Source organism: Cricetulus griseus, chromosome 7 (assembly GCF_003668045.3).
Source record: "Cricetulus griseus strain 17A/GY chromosome 7, alternate assembly CriGri-PICRH-1.0, whole genome shotgun sequence".
Classification (NCBI taxonomy): Eukaryota; Metazoa; Chordata; class Mammalia; order Rodentia; family Cricetidae; genus Cricetulus; species Cricetulus griseus.
The window spans coordinates 133,944,894-133,972,600 of record NC_048600.1 but is presented as its reverse complement, the minus strand read 5'-3'; the positions used below and the strand labels follow the sequence as shown (position 1 = coordinate 133,972,600).

Below are 27,707 nucleotides of genomic sequence, written 5' to 3'. Positions count from 1 at the left end.
CTTGGTCCCCAGGCAGTGCTTGCAGGTCAGGCTTGAGAACAGATCACAGGAAGCTGGTTGCTAGCAGAGCAGACTAGCAGTGACACAGGTGTCACTAGCTCTCTAAAGGCACTAGGCTCCTTGTCTGTCTTTAGTGTGACAGTGCAGACAATGACCCACTAACTGCACATGACACCAACCAGTCTCCGTCTGCCTTCACAGCTTTAGGAACCAGATGGAAGGAATTTTCCTTCTTAGGCCCTCGGCTCATAGAACTGGCTGCAAATAGAGTACTCAGAGCAAGAAAGAAGACCAGTACTCCTTCCTTCAAAGCCACGACCGTATCCTGGTCAAAGAGGAGTCAGCAGTGACCACACACTGAGCAGACCAGAATCCAAATACAAAAGACAATATGAGTCTCCTAAAAGAACGGAAACCAAAAAAGCCGCACTATATTCCACGGCCCCCAGGAAAGCCATTCAAGTACAAATGCTTCCAGTGTCCTTTTACATGCAATGAGAAGTCACATCTTTTCAATCACATGAAGTATGGTCTCTGTAAAAACTCTATTACGTTAGTGTCAGAGCAAGATCGCGTTCCCAAGTGTCCCAAGTCTACTTTGCTGGACCCTAAGCAGACCCACCAGTCAGAGCCCACCTCAAAACAAGTCACTTCCAAGTCTCTCCCAAACGGACTCTCCAGCTTTGATCCAAAGTCTCAGCAGGGCTCTGCAAAGGAAGAGACCAAAGAGAACCTAGAAATGCAGGCCCGGGGAACCCACAAGGGACCCCAGAAAACAGCCCTACAGAAAGAAGTGACATCAGAAGCCATTCTAAGCACCCAGCCTGGTCTAGACAGTGGGGTTAGGCCTTCAGCATTTGTTCCAGTTGGGGAGCACAGACTTAGGGGGCCAGAAGACACAGAGGCTTCTGAAATGCTGGCATTAACCAGCTCCACCACCAAAGCCACCTCTTTCCATGCCAAGTCTGCATTCCATACTCCTGGTTACCCCTGGAAAGCTGGCTCCCCATTCCTGCCACCTGAGTTTCCACATAAAATCCCATCTTCGAAGGGGTTTGGTGCTATCTCCCCCTATATGCACCCTGCAATCCCAGAGTACACCCACCCCTTTTATACAGAGCATGGGCTGACTGCCATCTATTCCCCCTACCTCCTGCCTGGGAACACGCCTGAGTGTGACACCACTTTGCTGTCTGTCTATGGGTCCCAAGACCAAAGACACTTCCTGTCTCATCCTGGACCAATCCCCAAGCACTTGAACACAACTCCATCCACATATGACCACTACAGATTTTTCCAGCAATACCACTCAAATCTGCCAATTCCTTATGGATTTTACAGACCAGAGTCTGCATTTCCCTCCTACAGTCTCAGGCTCCCACCTGTCCCTGGTATCACAAGAGATCAGAGCTCTCGCCTGCTTGAAGAAGCAGCCCTGGCTTACCCAGCCTCGAGTCCCTCCGAGTTAAATCTCTCAAACTCCCACAGAAAACACACGGAGTTTGAGAAGGAAAGTCCAGTTTCTGAAGCAAAAGATCCTTCTAAAGATGGGCAAAGGGATGCAGAAGAGGCAAAAATGAGCCCCCGAGCAGGGAGCGCTGCCACAGGCTCCCCAGGAAGACCAAGCCCTACCAATTTCACCCAAACAAGCCAAACATTAGAAGGCTTGTGTGACCTCTCAAACAAAGCAGCCTCCTCAGGAACCCTGGAACGACTCCAGCAGCCTGAGCAGAGCCCCACTGCCTTCAAACCTGTCCAGAGGGGCTCAGAAAGTCCTCACTCTCAGCCTCCTGCAAACAGAACAGAGTCTCCAAAAAGGTAAGAAAATTTCTTTTTCAAAATCTTCAATGTAATTTTGTTCAACACCAAGTTTACACTCACTCAAAATGCTTTACATGATCATTTTCCTAAGATTTCTCTTGATTTCTTCTAGCCTTCAGGCCATGAACAGTGACTCTCCAACCCAGATAGGAACCAGTTCCTCTCTCATCACAGAGGAGCCACCTTCCAGCCCAGAGGACCACTCCAGGATAGCCCCCCTCAATCTCTCCAAGAAGTTGGAGACAAACCCTGCAGCCACTTATGGATCCATGTATGTAGACAATGCCCAGGCCGACACCCTGGGCTTCTCAGGGCTGCAAGACCTGCCACTCAATCTCTCTGTAAAGGATTCCTGTAATGCCTGGGCTCCTAGGCCTGTCTTCCCCAGCCCACCACAAGGTGCAGAACCTGCTGCTGCTCCCAAGACTGAGACAAAAGGTTCTGAAGGTAGGACAAGCCATGTGGAGACACAGCAAGACAAGGCCCACAGCAGGACAACCCCAGATGTACACACGGTAGACAGTAGTGAGGAACAGAAGCAAACGGCAGCTGTAGCTCTCTGTCAGCTGGCAGCCTACAGCCCAGGCAATGTCCGAGTGGGCGATGATGAGAGCACAGCCCAGGAATCCACCTGTCAAGAGGTGCCCACCCACAGTTCCACAGAGAATCAGGGGGCTCAGTGTGACCTCAGACCCAAAGGACAAAAGAGGACAAGTCAAAGGGATGCAGGAAAATCCCAGCAAGGAACTAAAAAGCCAAAGCTGAACGACACCGTACCAAGAGTGCTCACTCTACGCAAAAGAACCCGGGTGTCCTGAGGCCTCACGAGCTCCGTGCCACTCACACCATGTTCTAAGCAGCATCTCCACGTTTCTGCTTTTTGGAGGAGGTACATTATTGCTCAAACTGGCATCAAACTTGTGATCTCACTGAATCAGCCTAAGTGCTGGAACAACCAGGACACCCATAGTTTACCTTCACTTTTTATCAAGCCAATTTTTATAAATACTGTTTCTCTTTTCTTCTCAAAAAAAAAAAAAGACAAAAGGCTATAATCTTGTTCAGTTTTTTGTAAACATTAAGAATAAATATTAAAAGGTGTTTCTACTTCTGGTTTTAAAAAATATCCGAGTGGCTTATGCTCTCTGAGACTGATGAATTAAACTGGGCTTTCCTGTTTGTGACACATCAGGGAAATATACAGAACTAAAAAATAGCTCAGCAGTGTGAGCAGTGTGAGAAAAAAAAACCTTTTATATGTACTATTTTTCAGGACTAGTAAACTTTTACTGTTTTCCTATTAAATATAGTTATGTGTTTTGATGCTAGAAATATCTTCAGTTTAAGCATCAAGTGTTACATATAAAAAATGTTATGATTAATTTTTACTGAACTGCCCACAAGCATCCAGAGGCTGATTTTACAAGTAATTTATTTCCATCAGGAAAATGCATTGCTGGTAAACATATGATCCACTTATTCTACTTGTTTATGATGTCACAGCAAACTTTCTCACTTAGCCTCACATTAGTACTCACTAAAATGATGTACATGTTGTTAATTTTCCAATAAACTCTTGGAACTTTGAGAACACACAGAGCAAAGACCAATGTCAGGTCTGTGGTATTCTTCAGAGTGTTCTGCCATAACATTCAGCAAGAAAGAGTTGACAGCTGAGGCAACAATGAAACTAAGAAAGTGCTTCTGGGGTTGTTTTCAAAGACATCTAGAAGCCCTAAGTCTCAGAGTGCCTACAGGATGTCTCAGGATCCCTGGCCCTAAACGCTATGTGGGAAGAGTTCCACCTTTCTTGGTCCCCATAAGCCCTTATACTCTGGTCAGAGGTGACCTGTTAGCCCACCAAGGTGCAGGCACTGAGCACAGGCGTTCGTGGTTCTTTTTGCTCTGGCAGTGATTCCCAGCTCCTAGCCAGCCCCAATAGAGGCCGGCCAATGAAAGCTGACCAGTGTTTTACCTTCAGGTGACATTAGGACTAGAGAAACACTTTGCAGCTGGTTAAAGTCATATAAAATTCAAATACCAACAATATAAGCGGGTTGCAGAGTTTTTTACAACCATTATGAGATACATGAAGTCAGTGCTGCAAGCCATCTCTAAAGGCATAGAAGGTTTCCCACTTAAGGAAGCAGGAAAGCCTTCTGCTACTACCTGGTGAGGCAGGAGCCCTTCCCATACAAGGGGCTAGACAAGGCCTTTGGGTCCATCACACCACCACATACCAGTAACCCAAATGTACTCTCTTATGATATAAAACCAACAAATACAATCATCTTATTTTCCAGTCTGGCTCTTTTTTTATGCTTGGTAAAGAATGAAAACATGACCTCTCCTGCTCCCCATCAAGTAAAGGCCTTCAGGGGATAAGGAATGATCCATCAAGCACTGTTGTTCCATGCTCGTGACCCAAAGCCTGGCACTGACAAAGTCCTCCTGACATGCTTAACCCACATAAGAACTCAGCCCTCCATTCAGCCCCAGAACTCTGAAGTAGTATGATACATAGCTCACCCATTGTCTATATCACCGTAAATGGCAAAGAAGAACCTGGACAGCTGCCTGGATGGAGCATGAGAAGCTACTCCTCCAAACAGGAGGTACTCAGCCTGCAGAAAACTGGTCTGTGCATGGTACCACCAGCCTCAGCTGAGAGACCCACCATGAAAAAACACTACCCTCTAGGAACAGTTGCTCCAAAGGTCACCTTCAACAGCATACCCATAGCAACTAGAGTAGATATTCTATCTGCCTATAAAATAAAAGGAACCCCTATAGCTACATAATAAAACACTGGACTCTTAATTGTTTCTCAATTACTACCTCTCTACATTCACGTATGAAATCAACTTAAGAGTAAAAGCTCCTCCCTTTACAGACAAAAAGCAAAAACAAAATTAAAACACAAAACAAGCTTTTAAGAGTTAAACAGAACCACATGACCTAGCAATACTACCAGATACAGCTTATAGACCTGAACGCAAGTCTCAAAGAGACATGCTCATCTCCTGTTCACAGTAGCCAGGAGATGGGATCACGGGGAAGAATAACCATAGTGGAGCATTACTCAGCCTTACAAAGAAGGACATTCTTATACATGCTGCAGTATGATGAGTCTTGAGATCATTATACGCTATGAAATGGGCCAGACACAATGGCAAAATATCATACACACTTTGTACTTAGATGAAGGCCCGAGAATGGGTAAAACCATAGGAACAGGAAGCCGACTGGAGCTACGTGGGGTGGGAGACAGGCCATCTATTTAGAATAATATATGTTTTAGAACCAGATTATGAAATCATTGCCCAACAGCAAGAACATAGTTAATGCCACTGAACAGAATGCCTGGAAATGGCTATGACAACAAATTCGTTATATATATTTTTTAACCATAAGTTTAAAAGAAATGAGTAATGAAATATACCAAAATCCATTTAATTACATGTTAAATGAGTAAACTGTAAGGTAAGTAAACTATCTCTCTCTCTCTCTCTCTCTCTCTCTCTCTCTCTCTATATATATATATATATATATATATATATATATATCTTTCTAAACAATCCCAGCAAAGGTCTCCTGTGATTTGTCCTCTTTCCACAAAACCTTCTCCAGGGCAGGAACAACAGATACAGAACAGACACTCCCTCAAAGGAAAGCACAGGAGGACAACTTGCCCGCAGCAAAGTCAAAGTTGCCACACTGCAGTCTTCATTTTCCTACAAACTGGGGTGTCTGGCATCTCAAAATCATACCAATGCCAAAAACTAATAACAGTGCAACTCTGAGACCTGGACAACATGGCCCTGACCAGGGACCTGTTTGCCTGGGACCTGAAACACCAGGCATCCCACGTACATATTATGAGGGCCAATAGAGAGCTCCCTTCTTCCTGTCTCCTGCCCACATTCTCTCTCGCAAGACTTCCCTAACAAACTCTTGCATATTTAATCCTACATGGCGTTTGCTACTTAAGAGGACCCAGAAAGATGCCACAACACTATCCAAATGTTCCTTTTTGGATGATGGCATGCAACACAGCAAAACAGGAGTTCCGTGCTGAAGTGCTAAGCTGGCCAAAACTGATAGGATCAACTTTTGCAGAACTCTGGACACTAATCAAGTTCTTATGACAACCAGAGGAATGCCTAAGGAAGGAGACACTCTCAGATACTCTCACATCATGTCTGATGCTGAGATACGGAAGAGACGGCAGGAAACAAACATAATACAATCACTGGGGCAGTGGAAACCACAGGCCTCAATACTTCCTAAGAGCAAGTGCCTGAGGGGAGGCTTTTTTCTGCTGGTGCCTATTAGAGTATCTAAAATATTCTGCTTTCACACAAACAAAAAATTGCAAGGCAGACAAAGGAACAGGAAAGTATAACCCAAACATGGTGGAAAACATCTCTGAAGCAGCCCAGACATTGGATTTATCAGACACAGACTTTAAAATGCTCAGAGGGATCCAAAGACCATACCTGAACAAGCTCGAAATGTCAAAAAAGAGAAATTATAGCAACTAAACAGAAGTTCTGAAATTGAAAAGTCAACAGTTGAAATGAAGGTTCTCTAGAGGGATGTGATGATTGACACTGATTGCCAACTTGACAGGATCTATAATTATTTGGGTAACAAGACTCTGGGTGTGTCTATGATGGAGTTTCTAGTTTGAGTTAACTAAGATCGGAACTTATTTTAAATGTGGATACACCATTCCATGAGCAGGGGTCCCAGACTATATAAAAGGCAAAAGGTGAGCTAAGCACCAGCAGTCATCTCTCTCTGCTCCCTGACTGCAAATGCAATGTAGCCAGCTGCCTCACACTCCTGCCAACATGACTTCCCAGCCAAGATGGACTGTACTCTTAAAATGCACGAGTCAAAATAAACCCTTCCTTCTTTTAACTACTTTCGTCAGGCAGATTCTGGTCACAGTGATGACAGAAACTAACACAGGGGCTGACAGATTTGCACAAGTGAAAGATAGAATCAGTGATCATAAAGACAAGAAAATGAAATCACCCAGTATGAGGAGCAGAAAAATAATAATAAAGGAAAAGGAAGAGAACCTAAGAGACCTGAGGGACACAATGGAACACAACTACACACCTAAAATTCAAATCCCAAAGTGAGAAGAGAGAATGGGGCAGGTGGAATATTTAAGGAAGTCAAGGCTGAGCACATTGCAGTTTGGATGAAAGATAGGAATCTACATACCCAAGAATGTCATAACATATAACTCATAGGCACAAAATTCTCCATTCAGTAAAAACAGCAAAGAAGGAATAGAAGGTTTTAACCAAGTGTCCAAAGAGATAAGAATGTTTAATTTTAAAACATAAAAAGGGGGAGGGGGAAGTCAACCACAAAATTAAGAGCACGGGTGTACACTCTATTAGAATACTAACACTAATCAAATGTAGCCACAGAGAGAAAATAAAGCCAAAACCCTAGACTAGACTACGAGCTAATCATGACGCCCCATGGCATAGTTAACATGGCTCAAAGAGCAACTCCCCCAAAAAACCAAGAGGACCAATAAAGCATCTGGGCCACCTGAAATAAAGGCTAAGCAGTCCTTTGATAATGGCCCAAGTCCTCATCCACCAAAGCAAAAATAGAAAAATAAAAAAACTCAGGCACAATGTATGGGGGAACACATGTGTGTGTGTGTGTGTGTGTGTGTGTGTGTGTGTGTGTGTGTGCATGAAGACAACTTGACAGAACTCTCTAAATAGATGACCAAGCTGCTCCTTCCTGAGACTTTGCCAGGTCTGCTCTCTAAGGCTGTGGTCAAGTCAACCTGACCTCCCCACTTCTCCTCCAACTTCAGCATGCACCCAGAAAGCCTCCCATGTCCTCTGGGACAAAAACAAATGATCTTACTACAAATATATTCGTTTGTCTACACCTTGTCCTTCTAGATCATGTTTATACAGGTACCTTACCTCACATATGTGCTTTTCCTTTTCTTTCTTCAGAGATAGGGTCTCTCATTTAGCCCAGGCTAACCTCAAACTCACTGTACCAAGAACAGCCTTGAACTCCTCTAATTTCCAAATGATGGGGCTGTAGTGCTTTTGCTTTCTGTCAATTCAGAAGACTACACAATGGCTATGAGAAGCAAGTATCCAGCTATGACTTTAAGCAAACAAGGCCACTCTCAGAGGAGTGGTATAAGGTCTAAAACAAAAACATAAAAAGCATCCTTCAGCTGCTCCCAACGTTTGTATCCAGTCCTTTCTGACAAAACAACGTGACTTTACCACAACACAATTCCTGACAACAGAGGCAGTTGTAGCTATAAAAACTGCTACCATCTGGCAACATCTTGGAGCAGTTTCAGACTTCCTCCTTGGTCATCAGGGACACACAACCAAGGTATGAAGAAATGACTGACATTCTACAACAACTACAGTATTAATTAGTTTTTAAAAAGAGGAAAGGCAAAAATAAATGATGATGAGGATGTGAGAATATGGCTGGTGGGAATGTATAGCAATGTGGCCATGTTGGAAGAGTCTGACTGACTTGTTTCTTGGACTAACCATCATTTCCACTCCCAGGTCTACATCCAAGACAAATGATAACACATGTCTACACAGAAACTCATAAACAAATGTTTATTGCAGCATTACTGAAAAAGTCAGAAGGTAGAGGCAACCATGGTTAAATTGGTAAGCAAAAGGCAGTACTTGCACATAATGGAACCCCCATCAGCAGTAAAAAGGGATGAAGCATCACCAACACACGGTGATCATAAGAAAATTACATGCAGTTCAGACACAAAAGAACAAACACCAAAGTTTGTTTACATGAAATGTCTGAAAAGGGCAAAACAGAACAGCAAAGAGAGGATCGGAGCTTGCCTCAGGCTGGGTAGTAGGGTGGGCGTGGCTGCTCTGTAGTGCAGGATCTCAGCCGAAGGCAATGAAAATGTTCTCAAGTTAAATTACATGATGTTGCACAACTCCAAATATGTCAGAGACCACTATAAACTGTAAATGGGTAGACTATACGGCATGCAAATTATTGCAATAAAACTGTGTTTTTAAAAGCAGAAGGCCTAAATAGAATGCAGCCCTAGAAGACTTCCTTTGTGTCCCAGTGCTGACACTATAGCTTGGCATTAGTGACATGCAACCCACATGATTCCAGTGTCTTGCTTTAGACCAGCAGTTCTCAACCTTTGGTGGTCAAATGACTCTTTCACAGGGATGGCATACTAGATATTCTGCATATCAGATATTTACATTACATGTAGCAAAATTACAGTTATGAATAAGTAGCGAAATAATTTTATGGTTGGGGGTCACCAAACATGAGAACTGTATAAAAGGTTGCAGCATTAGGAAGATTGAGAACCACTGCTCTAGACAAAAGCCACACCCTGCATAATCTCTGTAGCACACTTTCAGGAAGCATCTTCTCTGTCCTTTGTACTCCTTTCCTTGAATTCACAAGGCACCTCCAGACAGTGGCACAGCCATGGCCTTATTCTCTGATGCCACCTCCCCAGGACCCAATAACTAGCCCGGGCTCATGGTCTTTCTTCACATGCACTGCACTGCGCCTCCTCTCCGGAAGCTCAGCTCCGCTGCTGTCACAAGCTGTGTCATCCATCAGGACCCTGTAGGGGTACCAAGTGCTACATCTCCAGATGCTCTCAATGGGTGACAGCACCCCTCAAGAGTGAAAAAAAGGTTCTAGAGACAAGAAAACCAAATATTACCAGTGGCCATGTGTAGGGGAAGCTGTAGCCACGCCTTCTTAGGGGCTGGCTACAGAAGTACCTGAGGGCTTGTGAGGGTGTGGTCAGAGTGAGTAGGGGGACTGCGTTTTGGTTTTGGTTTTTCTTTGCTTCTTGCTGTACAGACTACCACCGGCTGGCTGGTTCGCTCTGTAAGTAAGGCTTTTCCCTATTAAATACCCTTATATTTCTACCTGACTCCGTATTGGTAATTTCCTACAATAGCCATGACTCTCCAAATCCAGCACACAGAGTGTAGGCAGCATGTAGCTACAACAGGCTAAAGAGGTAATTAGTAAATTATAAAGGCAGCATGAGAAAGCAGCCTGAGAAATATGTATATACCATGTCCTTCCCCAGAAGCACTGGTGTCTGTCTGTGGCTAGCCACACTGAGGAACCCCACCAAGTTTCAGCAGCTCTGAGGATGCAGATCCATGCACTTAAGTTACTTACCCTCTGAGAGTCTCGATGGCAGCAACAAGCCTCGTCTACCCAGTTCCGCCAATGCCAGACATCCACCATGCCATGCCTTATCCGTCTCCTGAAAACTGAGACCACAGTTGTAATGTCAACTCCAGATTCAAAGCCCACAGTTTTGCAAGAAGCACAACTTGATCCATATCCTGGGCCTATGAGCCTTGCTAAAACCATTACTTCTTGGTTAAACAAATAAGAGATTCAAGCCTAATATGAAGGTATCTGCCACATCAATACTATTCTTTAAATCACCCAATAATAATGAAAGGACTTAGGTCAGCTCAAGGCCAGCCCAGAGACATTCTGCCACCTTCAACATCAAATCAGGCCACCTACCCTAGATGGTGTCCTGCCACCATAGCCACAAAGCCCTAAACTCAACCCACTCTGATCAGACAGTAGAGAGACAACAGAGATTCCACCCAACTCAGAGGACATTAGTAGATAAAGACCAGGAGGACACCTTTACATGGCACCCACTGTTACCTGAGTGATCACATTCAAGATTTAAAAAGTGATTAAATAAGAGGGACACTGTGTCACATGCCTCTAAACCTAGTCCCTGGGAAGTGTAAGGCCATCTCAACTACGTTAAGTTCAAGGCCAGACTGCTGAGACACATGAGACCCTATCTCAAAAAAAGAAAAAGAGCATTTAAAGACTTTTTCTGAAGGCATGGAGGTATCAAGTCTGGCTGTATTCCCAGGCTGATTGTAAACTTGTAGGTTCAAGCAGCCCTCCTACCCCAGCGTCCCAAGTAACTAGGACTACAAGAACCCAATTTTGCACCCATCTGAAATAGGGTCTCACAAGTAACATTTTATATTTAAAATCAATGTGCCTGGGTACTCAAAAGTTCTCTTCAGGGTGTGGTCTTCGTAACTACAATGTGAATAACTGTCTCAGACTGGTCAGGGCTGCTCTGAAGTTTCTGTATTTTGTTGCCAACATAAATACAAAAATGCACATCATTAAAACAAAAGCAAAACAAACGACAAGCTTTTACCTATTCTGGCTGAATTCATTTGACAGTAAAGAAATGTGTAGGCAAAGCATCACTAAACTGTACAACCAGCTACTTTGTACACAAACTATTAAGAGAAGAAGTCACTAATGTCTATGAAATGGACACTGCATGGGCTTTCATGAGCTGTTGGATACAGCTGTCCTCCTACTCATCACAACCAGTAATGACTCACTCATAATTAAAATTTTTTAAAGTGCCAGGTGTCTTACCATGTGTCTGCTCAGAGGCTATGTGATCATTTCAAATCTTGGGTTTTTTCTTTGAGACAGGGTCTCATGTACCCAAGCTGGCCTCAAACTCACTCTTTAGGTGAAATTGGCCTTGAAATGCTGATCCTCCAACCTCTACCTCTCAAGTGCTGGGACTATACAGGAATATGCCACCACACCCGGTTCCATTTCCAAATCTTTATGTTCCTCAGGATTAGACGCTTCCTCACACTTCTATGAAGAGTACCGTCAGAGTGAACCTGAGACAGTATCAATAAATGATGACTCAAGTACAGTAAACTCACTGCATTTCTAAATTACAAGTGTGTCACTGTGGCTCCAGGCAGGCAGGCCTGGCCTGAGATGCTGCTATCCCCACTACATAATCGTGTCTGATAAAACGCAGCCTGCATACAACAGGGGCAAAGAAAGAGACTTTGGGCCGGGCGTTGGTGGCGCACACCTTTAATCCCAGCACTTGGGAGGCAGAGGCAGGCGGATCTCTGTGAGTTCAAGGCCAGCAAGCTACACAGAGAAACCCTGTCTTGAAAAATCAAAAAAAAAAAAAAAAGAAAGAAAGACAGACAGACAGACAGACAGACAGAAAGAAAGAAAGAAAGAAAGAAAGAAAAAAAGAAAGAAAAAAAGAAAGAAAAAAAGAAAGAAAAAAAGAAAGAAAGAAAGAGACTTTGGCCAAGTGCTAAGGGCACGCTATTATCTCAAATCCAAGCCTAAGCTCCCGAGCCTAGAGATCCAGACAGAGAAAGCACAGAATGCTGAGATGCCATAAGTGGGTCAGAGAAAATGGCTGGGAGGTTCAGGCCTCTCCACAGACTGAACATCCTGACCCTTCCATCAGTACACTTGCACAGTGTGGGCTGAGGATTCAAGAGCAGTAACATCTTTTCTCTATCCACAACACAGTCACAAAAACAGGATACACTTTTGTATCTGCTGTCTATTAAAAATAACAGACCCATAAGAAGATGAAATGAACTAGACCCCAACAATAGACCAAGACAGCAAACCAGGAAGAAGGAACAGTCTGGAGAAGCAGCACACACCAGAGGCCTGCAACACTCTAAAGAGATGGGCTGAGGATGCCAGAGGGACTGAAAGCAAGAGAGTGCAGAAAATGTTGGGGAGGGGAGCACACCTGCATCAAAAGCTCTAAGTGACAGAGGGAGTGTGCAGGAACACCCTAAGAGGGGTGGGCAAAAACAGGGTTTGAAACTCAGGGAAAGCTAGAAAAGGGCGGAATCCCAGCCCTTCTAAAACCTTTGCTCACTTGGAGAGCAAAAAGGCCTTAGCTGCCGTCAGAAGCTCGTAAGTACTGGTACTAAGTGCAGGTACTAAGAGCATTACCAGCACACCCATCCCATTACCTCCAGGAAGGAGCTCCAGGGATAAGGCCTACAACGAATATAGAGAATCCTGAGAAAAGAAGCCACGCACATCATCTTCTCTCCACAAAGCAGTCCCAATGAGAGCGTGCTCTGCTCGTACTTCCACTACGTACAACATCATTCCAAAGCAGTCTCTAGTGACACACTATCCCCTGCAAACTGCAACTTGTCACCACGCATGCCCAGGCAGATTGAAGAAGGGCCCACCCCAGAAGGAAGTCGACTTTGGGGTGTTGGTGGACCATCTCTAAAGACACAAGGAGAAAGTGCTGGCGTGCCCAAAGTGCTGTTAACATACTTCTTGCCAGCCATTCACAATCACACAGAATAGCAGGCCCAGAACTGTACTGCCAACAAAAGAGCCATGAGAACATGAGAAACAAGTGTCTGCACAGGTGTATGCCCCTTTTCATCCTTCTACTTCCAAAGCCCAGAAAGAAAAAAAAATCACACCCAGGTTGATCATCACTGGGAAAGAAACAAAACCAATGCCCCTGTCTATGAGTACACAACGCCAGTCTATGCCCCCAGGGTCACACCCACCCACTGAGTCGTCATACACACAGGCCATGTGCCCACACACCCACAATGTCTTGAAAGGCTAAATGTCATTCATTACAATGTAACTCCAAATCCAGGCCTCAGTCACTCCAGAGCCTTAGTATCCACTCTGGCTGGCAGCACCATCAGGCGTGAACTCAGAACATTCCCTCATTCTGAGAAGCTCTGCCTATCCGCAGTACAAATGCAGAACCTACACTTGAAAATGAAGACCTACCTACATCTGCATGGGTTCAACATTGACTTCATTTCTTTCTAAAGGTTTTAGATACATAACAGTGCTGAAAAGAACAACATATCAGATAAATGAAGTTACCAAGTTTGAAAAGGGAAAAATCAGCTTTGGGGTTCTAACAAATAGCTCAGATGAGGGAAATTACAATACATGAGCAAAAGCCACAAGTGACAACCTACCTGAAGCAGGCCAGCACAGACCCCACTACTTCATCTGCCAGCTCTCTGGGAAGCCTTCCAGCCATCCTACCAATTCTGAAAAAGAGAAGCAATAGTCCATCAGCTATATATATAGGACCATCTCGAGTAAGCCTCCCATTCCCCAGAGAACAGCAAGCCTCAGATACTGCTCAGCAACAATGCCAAGAATAGAGCAGGTGATTCTCTGAACATGTGAACAGGGTATGTGGTCACCTTTCCCCAAAGTAATATAGACACTGAACTCATCACTGGTAACAGCCCCTGAGCCCTGGACAAATGCTGAAAGAGCCAACCTAGGGCCTCTCACCTATACTCTGTCCCCATTTCCACAAAAGGCTAGTCCAGGCCCTTCACAGAGGAAAGCCAGAGACCTGAAGTCAGACCCAAGAGAATGCTCCTCCCAGCAGGTCTCACTGTGCATGCCTCTGTCCATCCCTCCCAGCAGGACAGACATCAGGCCAAGATACATCTACTGTTGACATAAATACAAATTCCCATAGCAGCCCGCCTCAGTCTGTGGAGAGCTTCACATTTGTGATGCCAGGGAAACCTATGAGCAAGAAACAGCTCTGCCTCGCTTTACTTTTACCATATAGAGTCTCTTCAACAACCTAAACATCTAATTTGTAGGAATCAACTATCACTAATATTGGCTTCACACCACTTTAGGGAGTCTAAAATTTAAACTCAGAAAAATTTTCCTTTTAATTTTTTGTTTTTTTGAGACAGGGTCTCACTATGTAGCTCTGGCTACCCTGGAACTTCCTACATCGATCCGGCTGGCCTTGAACTCACAGCAATCTGCCTGCCTCTGCCTCCCAAGTGCTAGAATTACAGGCATGTACCACCATTCTCAGCCAGTAATTATCTTTAAATGTACAGTATATAAAACAATAGTTCTATCACTTGAAAAACTATAAAGTATTTATAACTCTCAAAGCCCATGTAAAGTTTTTTGTTGTTGTTGTTTGTTTTGTTTTGTTTTTCTAGGAATGAAGAGACAACACTGACTGAGACACACTTGCCCCTCACTTCTGGCACTTAGCACTAGCCCTCACTCAGGGCAATTATACATACCCTTTGGCTGCAGACCACCGCACCACAGTGTCCTTGTCCTTCAACCCAACCAGGAGCTGCTCTGAAAGAACCAGGACAGAAACCATCAGTCTGTATGAAATCTTAATCTTCTTGCTTATATGTAAACTATCCCACCAATCCTGCACTCTACTACAGAGAATACACTGTGGAAACTATGCTGAGAATCTTAAATTTTAGCCAGCCATGGGTTACACATGCCTATAATCCTAGCACTTGAGAAGCTAAGGCATGAGTACTGCCTCAGAGACGAAATCCTAGCACTTAGGAGCAAAAGCAGGAAGATCTCTATTGAGTTCAAAACCAACCTGGTCTACAAAAAGAGTTCCAGGCCAGCTAGGACTGACTATACAGTGAGACCCTTTCTCTAAAAAGTAAGAGTCTTAATTGTTTTTTGTTTGATTTTTCACATTAGTGGAAGGATGGGTGTGATGTGGGCATGCTACAGCATGAATGTGAAGACCAGAGGACAACTTCTAGGAGCTGGTTCTCTCCCTCCACCACGTAAGTCCCAAGAATCAAACTTGAGTTGTCAAGTTTAGTCCCTTTACCTACTGAGCCATCTTGCATGCCCAAGAGGTCTTAATTTTATTTTAAATGAGTGTATTGTCTGCATGTATGTATATGTACCATGTTCATGCCTGGTACCTGCAGAAGTAAAAAGAAGGAGTCAGATCCCCTGGAACTAGAGTTACAGATGATTGTGAGCCATCTTGTAGGTGCTGGGAACCAAACCAGCAAGTGTTGTAAACAGCTGAGCTATCTCTCCAATCCTGGATCTTAATTTTAACTACAATGAAAGCACTTCCTCCCTGTTTTTAAACAACCAAAGAAAAAGGCATTTCTGCCACTTTCTAACATGTAGAGCCAACCCAATAGGAAAATCAGCAGGAAGCAAGCTGCCTCCCCAGGTAAAGGCCTCAGAAGCCACTGGCAGGAGGGGGATATCAAAAGAAACTGAAGCATCTGGGAAGGCTTCCACAGAGGAAGATGAGGCCTTTGGGGATTAGCCAGAGGCAGTCAGAAGGTTATCCCAGGTCACACCACCCTACAAGCCCAATAAGGTCCAAACACTGGCCACAGGGCAGACTCCAGAACTGACAGGGATAAACAGCTAGAGATTGTGAGTGGGAAGAAACAAGTCCGCAGACTGGGTGGTGTTTGGGGGAGCAGACTGTAAAGTAACATGCCTTCCTAAGGCAGGCAGGCAGTAACAGAGAAGGAGCAAGAGAACTAACTAATCCTGGGTCTACGGAGTTCAAGGTGGTTTAGAGGGACCCAGGAAAGGTGCTGTGCCACAGAAACCAAGAAAGAAAAGACCAAATGTGAGTGCTGGCCACACAAACACCATCGCAGTGGTCAAGGAGACAATATAGACAGTGGTATAGACAAGTCTGGGGAGAAACCTGTCCTGAAGAAATCCAAAGGGTGGCAGGAAGAGTGAGTGGGAAGCAGTGAACCTGAGGCTGGGCATAGTAAAGGTCTGACTGGGAACAGACACTGGGTCAGATTCCGGATGAGTGTGGAGACCTAAAGCAGTTTGAGATGATGGAAAACATGCTTGGACAAGACAAGAGAATAGAGGCTGGAGACATGAGTCCCACGTTCCAAGTCTATTTTCCTGGGAGCCTTGTTTCCCTGAAGACAACCAGAGAGAGCAACTTAAGGGTCAGGTTGCAGAAAGGCAATGTGGAGGGATGAAGAGACAGTGGGAAGCTGGGGCTGCTGGAGCAAGTGTCTAAGGAGAAGTCACGCCAGTGAGCATGTGCTAGGTGAGGGCACAGAAGGTAACCAGGAAGGAAAGGGGGAGGGTAAACAAAAAGGAAAACCCTAGATTATGCTGCAGAGAGAGGCATGCATGGCGTCTGCTGTAGGCTCCACTTACCTATCACACTCTCTACCCCCTCTGGGACATCATAGTCTTCATCACCATCAGAAGTTAAACTATCAGACAGCAGCTTCTGCTCACTCTTACCCAGGGCACTGAGCTGCAGGTTGGCAGCCAAAGACCGACAGCCACGCTGATACCTATGCAAAACAAAACAATCTCAGGTTGTTAAGTACAACCTGGCCCTAAAAATAAGTTTTTTGGTAAGTGAAGTCATCAGCTTAACATCCCTCAAAATCATGCATGATGCCTGTGAAAATCTCACACACCATAAAGAGTGGAGGAAAAAGACCACTGATGTGACACTATCAGGACAAGCCTCAGAGAAAGCCAACCTAGGCCAGATGCATGCTCTAATTCTGAAGAGCCTTCCATAGCAAAACTTGATGGCAGAAGGCCATGGCAAAGCCTGGCCATAGGGTGCACATGGAAGATACCAGGGCCTCACCCTTGTTTATAAGCAAATGGCTGCCTTCTCCAGCTGCCTGGCATTCTGGCCTCAGCCCAGGCCACAGGGCCCACTCCTTATCTATTGGCCAACTGCAGCTCTGAACACTTCTCCCACCTGCCTAGGGAACAAGAAAAGGGGAACCAACAACAGTGTGGCTCACGGACACCACTCAACCACCATCATCCATCAGCCTTGACCAGGCAACTCCCTCCAAAGAGTCAGCATGCCAGAGTAGACAAAGCCTGATGCCAAAAAGAGAATTCAAAAAAGGAAGGTAGATTCTGTCTGAATCTCTACCCTAGGGAGAAACCCACTGGGCCAAGGCAGGGTGTTCTCCTCCCCAACAGAAAATCATAGGTGTGTACCACCTACCCCTTTGCACCACAGGCACTGTCAGGACTGCAGCAAAAAACAGCACAGAAGTGCTGCACAGCCACAGGGAGAGGGTAGGGGAGGGGGGAAGGAGGAGTAAGAGGGGAGAGGGAGATAAAAAGGGGAACCGGACATGGGAGTACATGTCCCACGTACTCGAGAGATGGAGGCAGAAAAATCAGAAAGCCAAGGTCATCCAAATAGCAAATTCAAGGTCAGTCTGGGTTACATGAGACCCTTTCCCTGCCAAGTGGGGAAGGACAATGAAATAAAAGAAAAAAATAGAAGAGAAAACAAATAGCAAGAGGGTAAATTTAAAATGCAATCATTATGCAGGCATAGTGGCTCATTCCTTTGATTCCAGCACTTGGGAGGCAGAGACAGGAGGATCTCTGAGAGTTTGAGGCCAGCCTGGTCTACAAAGTGAGTTCCAGGACAGACAGGGCTATATAGACAGGTTCTGTCTCAAACAAAACAAAACAAAAAAATAAAACGTATTTTGGGTTGGTTTGATTTTTTAAGGGACAATCTTATATATAGCTCTGGCGGGAATTTACCATATAGAACAGGCAAGCCTTGAACTATCTTCCTACCTCAGAGTGCTAAGACTATGAGTATGCAACCACGCCCAGCAAAACTAATTCTATTAACAACTACATTGTTACATGTGCAAAAATATAGACAAAATAATGGCAATAGTAAATTATTTTCTTAAATTAAGGTTCTTAGTACCTATGAACATTAACTGAACACACCTGGTATGTCTCTCAGTCACTTCTGAACACATAAACCAGCTCTAGAGTAGGTGAGTCTTGTCCAATCAGCTGATGGCCTGGGCAAAACAGTAGGCTCTCCCAACTGTCAGCCTCTGACTAGGTCACAGACTCTTCCTGCGACTCCAGACTGCCACTCACTCTTCAGAACTTAGGTTTCACCAGCTTCCACACTGTGTCCACATCCTATTTATTTTGTTTCTTTGGAGATTTTTCCATGGAGTTTTGAGAACAGATCAGTAGACTGCAGCCTAGTAACCCAAGAGTGAAGTGTACACTGAACATGTGAGAAGTCTCTAAATCATAACATACTTCTTTGGAATTCACTACACTTTGGAAAAAGTTTTAACTAAACTTAGATAGTTTTTCTTTCTCAAATCACCCACATTAAGAATTGAATGCTGCTCAGTGGTAGAGTGCTTGCACAAATAACATTAATAGCAGTAACAACAACAGCAGCACCTTCCAGACATGATGGCAACAGGCCTAGAATCCCAGCACTTAAAAGACTGAGGCAGGAGGAGTATGAATTCAAGGCTAGCCTGGGCCACAGAGCAAGACTGTATCTAAGGAAAGAAAAGAAAGGAAAAGAAAAGAAAAGAAACCGTACTGTGAGATTATCAGAAGAAGCCGTGTCCATCAGCAAGAAATGACACTTTCATTTTTGAATAAACCTTCCAAAGTGAGCCAGGTTTTCTCTGAGAGATGACTGATAAAGAAGCTTTCCCCCAAACCAACAACTTGCAGGTACACCTGAGCAGCACCTTAGGGAAAGGCAGAGCAAGCTTCTTCCATTACCATTCTAGCTTCAGCTATTCTACTAAAGATAGTGAGTCAAAAAACAGCCAAAGGAAAACTATTCCCTTCAAAACCACAAACACTCAAAGACACCAAAGGGAAATAAAAGCAGAAGACATTGTTTGCTGTTCAGCCTACACAGCCTTATCCTCTTGAGGTAAAGCAAGGTCACATGCCTTACTTACCTCCATGCAGCCACCTTTGGCTTCAGGAAAGTTAGCCCCAATCTCTGGACAAGCTTCACACCGAGCTTCCGCAGCAAGGTCTGGTTGCTCTCAGGGAGTCTGCATCCATCAAGGCACTGCAGCACAGTGTTGGCTGCCAATGAGAACATGCAACTCAATGCCACAGGAGGTGGCATGCACCCCTGAAACAAACCAATCCCACAGCCCCAAGGGAGGTAGCAGATAATTCACACAGAATCCCTGAGCAAGACCTCTTTTTCCCCAAGTCATCTGCCAAAAATAGCTAGAGTGAAGCCTATTTAATGTCCTAATCATGTAACAAAAAGTAGAAGAGGCCCAGAGCATAGGGGAGGCCATCTTGCTGCAAGCAATCATTCAGGGCCTGAGGGAAACAGGGACAAGTGTGGGCAAAGGGGTCATTCAGATTTACCAGTGTTTCTGGGGTATGTCTTATTCATGGAGTGCTCACTCAGCACTACACTAGAATGGAGGCAATGCTGAGGCAGGACACTGAGCCCCACGGGGGACACAATGGGACAATCTCTTGCACGAGACCCTGGGATGCACAGGGCATTCGGAGAATGAAGCTGGGGCAGAAGAATATGATAACGGCACTATAACGGACAAGTCTGAAGCCTCGGATAGAACCACAGGGCTGTGACTCAGCGTGGGCTTGAAATAAAATAGGCAAGGTTGAGACAAATCATACAAGGGTGAAGAAAAAAGAAGACAGAGTGGGGTGGAGCCAGGACAAAAAGCCTAGACAAAGAAACAGGACTGAGTGACAAGAGAAGTGAGGAAGGGATGAAGGGATGAAGGGATGAAGGGGAGAGGGTATGAAGCAACAGGAAGGGAGAATGACGCGAAGGTGAGGCGACAATATACCGCGGAGACAATGGAGGGGGCAACAAAAAGACGACGAGGTGATGAGGAGGAGGGCGCACGGGGACGGGAGATGGAATGTCAGGGAAGAAGAGGAGAAGGAGTGATGCAATGGAGTGATGGGTGGCGGGTGGTGGTCGGAAAGAGGGAGGTGGTGGTCCACGGGGATGCGTGAGGAGGGAAGACGGGGCCAGCGGAGTGGGAGGTGATGGCCATGGGAAAGGGGGTGGGGGATGGGCAGAGGAGAGGAGATGAGGTGTCAAGCTGAGGTGACGACGGGGACAGGGAAATGAGGTGACAGTGAGGGAAGAGGGGATGAAAAGGTGGAGACGGATATGAGGAGACATGAAATGCTAAGAGTGAGGAATAAAGCAATGAGTGCCAGGGGGGATGCCTGGGACAGGAGACGAGATGTCATGAAGGGCAATGAAGCAACTGGGGAGTGACATGGGAGCACAACGCTGCTATACAGTCCCACGTGACCTTAGGACCACGTCTACTACGACCAGGTCCATTCAGGGTTAAGTCAGGTCACTTGGAACATTGCAAAACCCAGATCTTCACTACAAAGTCTTTAGAAATTGCCTGTATTTCAAATAACTAGAATAGTTTACCAAAGTTATAATAAATAACACAAAACAGAACATCAAAGAACTATGACAGTGTCCAAATCCACAAAGCCACAGGCTACGCTTGAGTCAAATGTTACAGCAGCACACTTGATTATATACCCACAAACTCACAGCACAAACACACTGTTCTTTAATCTTACCATAGGGTAGACAATCTTCACGTTTTCCATGCTTAAATATTTGGGCCTGAAAAAATAGTATGTTTTAAATACATTTCTAAGTTTAAAACGTATACAAGTTACCAGAAAAAACTCATTACATCTTCCAGAATTGTTGCTGAGCATCCACCTGTGGAATATTCCTTTACACTGTGTGAATATATGTCACTGTGACTGGTTTAATAAAGCTGACTGGCTTACAGCTGGCAGGATAAGGTCAGGTGGAAACACCAGAAGTAGAGGGCGCTGGGAAAAAGATGACAGAGTCTGTACTGAGAGAAGGTACCAAGCCACATGACAGAGCATAGATAAGAAATATGGGTTAGTTTAAAATGTAAGAGTTAGCTAGTAACAAACCTGAGCTATTGGCCAAGCATTTATAATTACTAAGTCATTGTGTGGTTATTTGTGAACTGGCTGGAAGGACAGAAAAGCCCACCTGTCTACACCACCAAACACCAGGTGAAGAGATTCAGTTCATGATAGAGGAAAGTCTAGAAAAAGGATCTCCCAACAGGTCTCCTCATAGCAAGAGCATGTCAATAGAGTCTAGTCCTCCAAGGGGCTCAGATCCTAACCTGCAGTATGTACAGACTCAGCCAGAAGAAGCTGAGGAAGTCTCGGCATTATATGATCTGGGTACAAATGAAGACATCAAAGAACAAGAGTTACAGGCCAAAGGATCCACACAAAGGTGAGAAGCACAGAAGTCTTTCCTCATCTCTCGCCATCTCAGTCAACCCAGGAGGGTACCCCACCCCTCACCTTCCACAGGACACATTTCTACCCTCTGCCACAGTTTGCCACTGGGTCTAGGACCTCTCAAACTCACCCTCCCTGTGAGGGCAGCGGCACAACACGCAGACTATGGGTGACTTTGTAGAGCAGCAGCCAAAAACTATCTGATCTTCACTAGAACTAACTCTTTCTGGCTAGCATACTAAAGCACTGGTCCTCACTAGACTACAGGCCCTTACTACAACACTGGTCCTTCAGTTAGAAAATTGATTCTCTAATTCTTGAAATTTGTTCCTGACATACGCATCATGTCAAGCATGCATCAACACACTCATTCATTCTCTCTCTCTCTCTCTCTCTCTCTCTCTCTCTCTCTCTCTCTCTCTCTCTCTCTCTCTCTCTCTCTCTCTCTCTGAAACACTGGTCCTCAATAGAATTCTGATTCTTCTCACTGGAATACCAGTTCTCTTCCACTAGAGCACTGGTGCCATGCTGGTTCCACACATTTACACACATGAAAAATATAAACAGAAGTGGGCATGGTGGTTCATGCCTATAATCCTAGCACTTGAGAGACAGAGACAGGAGGATCACCATAAGCTCACAGCCACACAGCAAGTTCCAAGGTATCCAGAGTTACATAGGAAGATCCCTGTCTCAAGAAACAAACAGGCAAATAAAACATAAGCATGAATACATGTAAACACACAAGTCATAAGCATTTAAAACTGGCATAAACCCATGTAATGACACACAAGAACACACCTATACATATGCACCAATTGCACAATCAGGTCCTGTCAATGTTAGTCATCTGCATTGGACCTTCCTGTTAGTCCCCACACGCATACATAAACACCACACACACACACACACACACACACACACACACACACACACACACACACACACACACACACACACACACCCCACACACACAAACATAAAATCCAGGTCCTGATGTCAAGTCCCAGCAACACCCAGTGCTATTACGAGAACCCAGAGAAGTCTATGATGCCTGTTGGCTCCCCAGACTGCAAGCTGCTCAGAAAGAAGTCCTCAGAACAGGTAGTGACAATGGGGAGTTTCACCTGAAAGTTGGGGCATCACAAGGCACAAACTCTAAAATCTATCTGGACAGTAGAGCAGTGATAAGCTCTAGTCTCTACACTCACTGAGTGGATAAGGCAACACAACTGCTTCAACTCCCATCTGGGAACTGGGATCAACCAACCACAGCTTCAAAATGCTGGTAGTTACAACCCCTTAGCAGAAATCACACAACATTCCTTCTGCTCCTTACACCATTTTTCTTTCCATCAACTCAACCCCAGTCCATGAATGATCATCCTAGACAGAAGTCTCATGACTTTATTTCACTCCAGAGACCCAACACTACAGACAGCATCATTCCAACATACTCAGTGCAAATGCATGGCAAACCAGGACTTAGGCCCTCAACTGTCACCTCTGAAACACCATGTCATATCTTAGGAAATCATTCCCAAAATACTCAGTGAACTTGGGTTCATAATAAGGGCGTCATCTGGAGCCCCCATGGCTTCATTGCAAACCTGAAGAGGCCTCAAGGAGGTGTCACCAAGAAAACCTTTAGTTTGGACAGGACAGAGGAACCTACCAGTGGACCCTCTGCACTTTCCCACTCACTATACCTAACCCCACTCAGCCGCCAGTAAAGAAGCACCTGAGCAGAAAGGAGGACTATCCCTCCTCCCCACACACAACTGGACACAAAACAGGCACTATACACTGCACCCTTGGAGCTGGTCTGGCACCAGGAGAATAAAAGGAGAAGAGCATAGCCCTGCTGGCTAACCTGACCACCATCTGGGACAGAGGCCAACCCCACCCTGCTGCCTACCTGTCCACCCACCTATCTCACAGCACATAAAGCCAGCCCAGGTTTACAAACTGTGAACAAATAGTTCAGGCCCAGATCGTAAATCTCATGGGGCATAACACAGAAGTTAGACCCTTTTCACTTTTAAAAAGTTAGGGCAAACTTCACATGAACAACCAACTTTTACCTCTAAACTGCTGTGTATCCCTGAACTCTACAGAAGTCCCAGCAGGCTCTAGGGACCACGTCTTTCCTGCTCAGCAGACCCTGGCTGGAAAAGCAAGGCAGAATCCAAGGGCCTGACCTCAAGGCACCTGTCAGGGCTGGCACATCCCAGAATCCCACTAAAGGGCCTTTTCACTGATGCACCCACCCCCAATCAGATATCAGCTACCCTTGTCCCTTTCTTAGTCATAGGTGGGAGAAAAAGAAAAAGAAAAAAACAGGGCCACCTTTAACAAAGACATGTTACAAAAATAACAAGACCTGAAATGAGCCTGGTGTATCTATATTACAAATATAACTGAACATCATGAGGCTTCATATTTTTTATTAAAACCATTCAGATTTCAATCAGTTTTCAAAGTAATACTCAAAACCCTGGTTAGTCTTTGGCTCAAAAAGTAATTGCTAAAACAAATGTTCCTGATTTTTCAAAAACCATGAAACAATGTGCCACCAGATAGAGAAGGCAGAAAGTCAGAGGCACTTTCCTGAGTCACCTCCTCAGCTGTACAGTGCCAGGACAGCATCACACAGGTCCATAGCTGTGCACATGAGTCTTTGTGCCTGTCCAGAAAGCAGCCAGGAGCACGGACCACAAGCCATAGAACAGGCAATGGCAACCATGCTTTAAGCACTACAGACCTCAATACACCTCTACTTCCAAAGCATACTGAAATCAGAACTGCTGTGTGTGGGGAACTTTTCCTGCTTTAAAAAGAAGCTCATAGGGTGTGCAGCTCAGGGGTAGATGCACTCGCCTTGCATAATTAAGACCTGGGTTCACAGGCCCAACACTAGGAGAAAAAAAAAAAAAAGAAGAAAGAGAAAGAAAACACACAAAAAAGAGCAGCGTGTATAGACAGATGTGCAAAATCAGGAACACGAGAAAACCAAAGGACGGTGCCTTTAAAAGGATAGGTAAGACTTCTATGTCCTTCAGTGCATAGGCCAAAAACCAGAAACCTTTGGGACTTATGAGATGGTTCAGTAGTTAAGAGGCCTTGCTGTTCTTGTAGAGGACCCAAGTTCAGTTCTCAGCACCCACATGGTTGCTTACAACCACCTGAAATTCCAGTTCCAGAGGATCCAATGCCCTCTTCTGGCCTCCAGAAGTATGGGTACCGCATACATGTGGTGCACATCTGGATAAGCAGGCAAAGTACTCCTACAGAATTTTTGTTCTGTTTTGGTTTGGTATGGTTTTTTGAGACAGGGTTTCTCTGTGTAACTTTTTAGATCAGGCTGGCTTTGAACTCACAGAGACCTGCCTGCCTCTGCCTCCTAAGTGCTGGGATTAAAGGTGTGTGCCACCACCGCCCAGCTGAATTTTTCTAAGAAAACAAAATAAATAAGAACTTTGAGTAGAACTACATTAAGTTAAAGAAAAATGGAATTTCTGGTTTAGAATCCTCCCACAAATAAAATCCTAGTTAAAAAAATTAGTGACTTCACTACTGAATTCTAGCTAACATTCAAGGAAAAAAATACCACCCTGCACAAACTCTGAGAAAATGCTTGCCAGCTGGCTGTATGAGGTCACTGCCACCCCCATACACAGCCAAGATTACAACAGAAAACTAACCAACATCTATAATACAGATGTAAAAATCCTGAATGGAGATTAACAAACTGACTCTAACAACGAACTATAAGAACGTTACATCAGAACCAAATGGGGTTTATCCATCTGCAATGAATGAAAGACTAGTTTAGTGTCCAATAATCCATTTTTGTGATATATCAAATTAACATATAACAAATAAAAACACATGATCACTTTCCTGATGAAAGCCCAATAAATTATAAAGGAGGAGCCTTCTCAACCTTATAGAAGGCAGCTATGGAGGCTGGAGAGAGAGTTCAGCCGTAAAAAGTATGTACTGCTCTTCCAGAGGACCCAAGTTCAGATCCCAACACCCATATCAGGTGGCTTACGACCACCTGTAATTCCAGGGAAATCCAGCAGCCTTTTCTGGTCTCCACAAGCACTGTACTTACATGACAAACTCACACACAAACTTATACATATAATTTAATATTTCAATATTAAATGTAATATTAAATAATTTAATTTGATTGATGTAGCATTGTTTAGTTATAAAATCAGAGATGGCAGAACAAAAAGACAACAACAGAAAGAGACACACCAGCAGCCACGTGCACGAGAGCAGGGCCAGTCCTCAGGCAGCCAGGAGGCTTGGGCCACCACTGGCCAGCTTCACCCCATCACTAGGCCAGTGCCACCGCCATGGACGCTGCTGCTGCTGCTGCTGCTGCGGCCGCCACTACCACAACCGCCACTACTCACACTGCTCACCCTGCTGAGGGGAGGAGAACATGGAGCTGCAGAGCTACCCACAGACTGATTGCCCTGACTCTGAGCAACAAGATACCCAAGATGAAGAATGGTTCGTTTTCTGGATTAAGTCTCCTGAAAAGACTCCCATGGCACAACCTGCCACCAGAAGCCATGTTGGTGTCTATGATTCATGTTGCCTTAGAGACTACGTTGATGACCATGGTCTGTGCTGCCACTGAAAACTGTTAACATCCGTGATCTGTGCTGCTGCTAGAGACCATGCTGACATCCATGATCCATGCTGCCACCAGGACAGGGTTGATGCCCACGGAACCCTGCAGAAGTCCATGATCCATGGTACTACCAGCTGCTGTGGACAAGGAAGCTCCTTTTGCAGTGGCATCGATGAGTGCAAACTCATAACTGAGGATGACAGATATTGAAGGTCTCTATGACAACACCTGACCCACCCACCCCCAAAGAAAACAGACAAGTCTCAGTTTTCTTTAAGAGACTATCTACTGGGAGTTTACCCATGTTTGCCAATGAGTATATGGGCAACAGAAATTGGATTTGGTGTTTTCTTCATGGTTTTGGTTTGTTTGGTTTTTGTCTTGGAAGGGGTGGGCCTGGGAAAAATGGGAGGCAAGTGTGATTGGGGTACATTGTATGGAATTCCCACATAATTAATGAAAATATTATTTGGGAGGAAAAAAATCTGTGTCTTCTCTAACTTGTTAAGGTAGAATGAAGTCTAGTATCTATACTGATTATTATACATCTACTTGGAATGTTCTGTGAAAACTTGTATAGTCTGCTGACTAAACTAGTTTACTATGCCTTTAATCCCAGCACTCAAGAGGCATAAGCAGGTGAATCTCTGAGTTCCAGGCCAGCCTGGTTTACAGAACTGTTGTGGAATATTAGTTTAAAATGTGTTGCATTTGTTTATGCTGTGAAGTATCCATTTAATAATGAAAAGATGTTCTGCATTCTTTTATATTGCATTTGCTTACCTCTGTGAAGCTGTGTTACTTTGCCTGTCTAAAACACCTGATTGATCTAATAAAGAGATGAACAGCCAACACTTAGGCAGAAAAGGGATAGGCAGGGCTGACAAGCAGAGAGAATAAACAGAAGGAGAAGAGGAGGAGGAGAAAAGGAAGAGAGGATGACGCTAGGGACCAGCCACCCAGTAACACAACCAGTCATGGAGTAAGAAGGAAAGAAAGGTATATAGAATGGAGAAAGGTAAAACCCCAGAGGGAAAAGGTACATGGGATAATTTCAGTTAAGAAAAAGCTGGCGGGCTGGAGAGATGGCTCAGCGGTTAGGAGCACTGATTGCTCTTTCAGAGGTCCTGAGTTCAATTCCCGGCAACCACATGGTGGCTCACAACCACCTTGAATGAGATCTGGTACCTTCTGCTGGCGTGCAGGCAGAAGACTGTATACATAATAAATAAATAAAATCTTTATTTGCAGAGCCCCCATTGAGGGCCCTACCCTGCCTGGGGAGTGGTGGATGGATGGGTTGTGGGGTAGGTTGGGGGTGGGGGAGGAAGGATGGAGGGGAGGGGAGGGAGAGGGAGAAGGGACTTACATGTGAAACAAGCTTGTTCCCTAACTTGAACTAATAGAA

The 27,707-nt window shown here is 44.8% G+C and overlaps 2 protein-coding genes across 2 annotated transcripts in view; one reads left to right on the top strand and one right to left on the bottom strand.

The window, feature by feature from the left end:
• The window catches only part of Tbcd (tubulin folding cofactor D), a 171,891-nt gene that overhangs the window by 100,543 nt on the left and 43,641 nt on the right, over nucleotides 1–27,707 (bottom strand). The window contains exons 8-13 of the mRNA XM_027425304.2: nucleotides 20,926–20,971; nucleotides 19,272–19,404; nucleotides 16,690–16,832; nucleotides 14,787–14,847; nucleotides 13,689–13,763; nucleotides 10,048–10,142 (exon numbers count right to left, since the gene is read on the bottom strand). Coding sequence (XP_027281105.1) covers nucleotides 10,048–10,142; nucleotides 13,689–13,763; nucleotides 14,787–14,847; nucleotides 16,690–16,832; nucleotides 19,272–19,404; nucleotides 20,926–20,971 — 553 coding nt within the window. The remainder of the gene's footprint in view (nucleotides 1–10,047; nucleotides 10,143–13,688; nucleotides 13,764–14,786; nucleotides 14,848–16,689; nucleotides 16,833–19,271; nucleotides 19,405–20,925; nucleotides 20,972–27,707) is intronic.
• Nucleotides 392–2,655, top strand: Znf750 (zinc finger protein 750). Its single transcript, XM_035448363.1, has 2 exons — nucleotides 392–1,818; nucleotides 1,934–2,655. The coding sequence occupies exons 1-2, from the start codon at nucleotides 392–394 to the stop codon at nucleotides 2,637–2,639; spliced, it is 2,133 nt and encodes a 710-aa protein (XP_035304254.1). The 3' UTR covers nucleotides 2,640–2,655.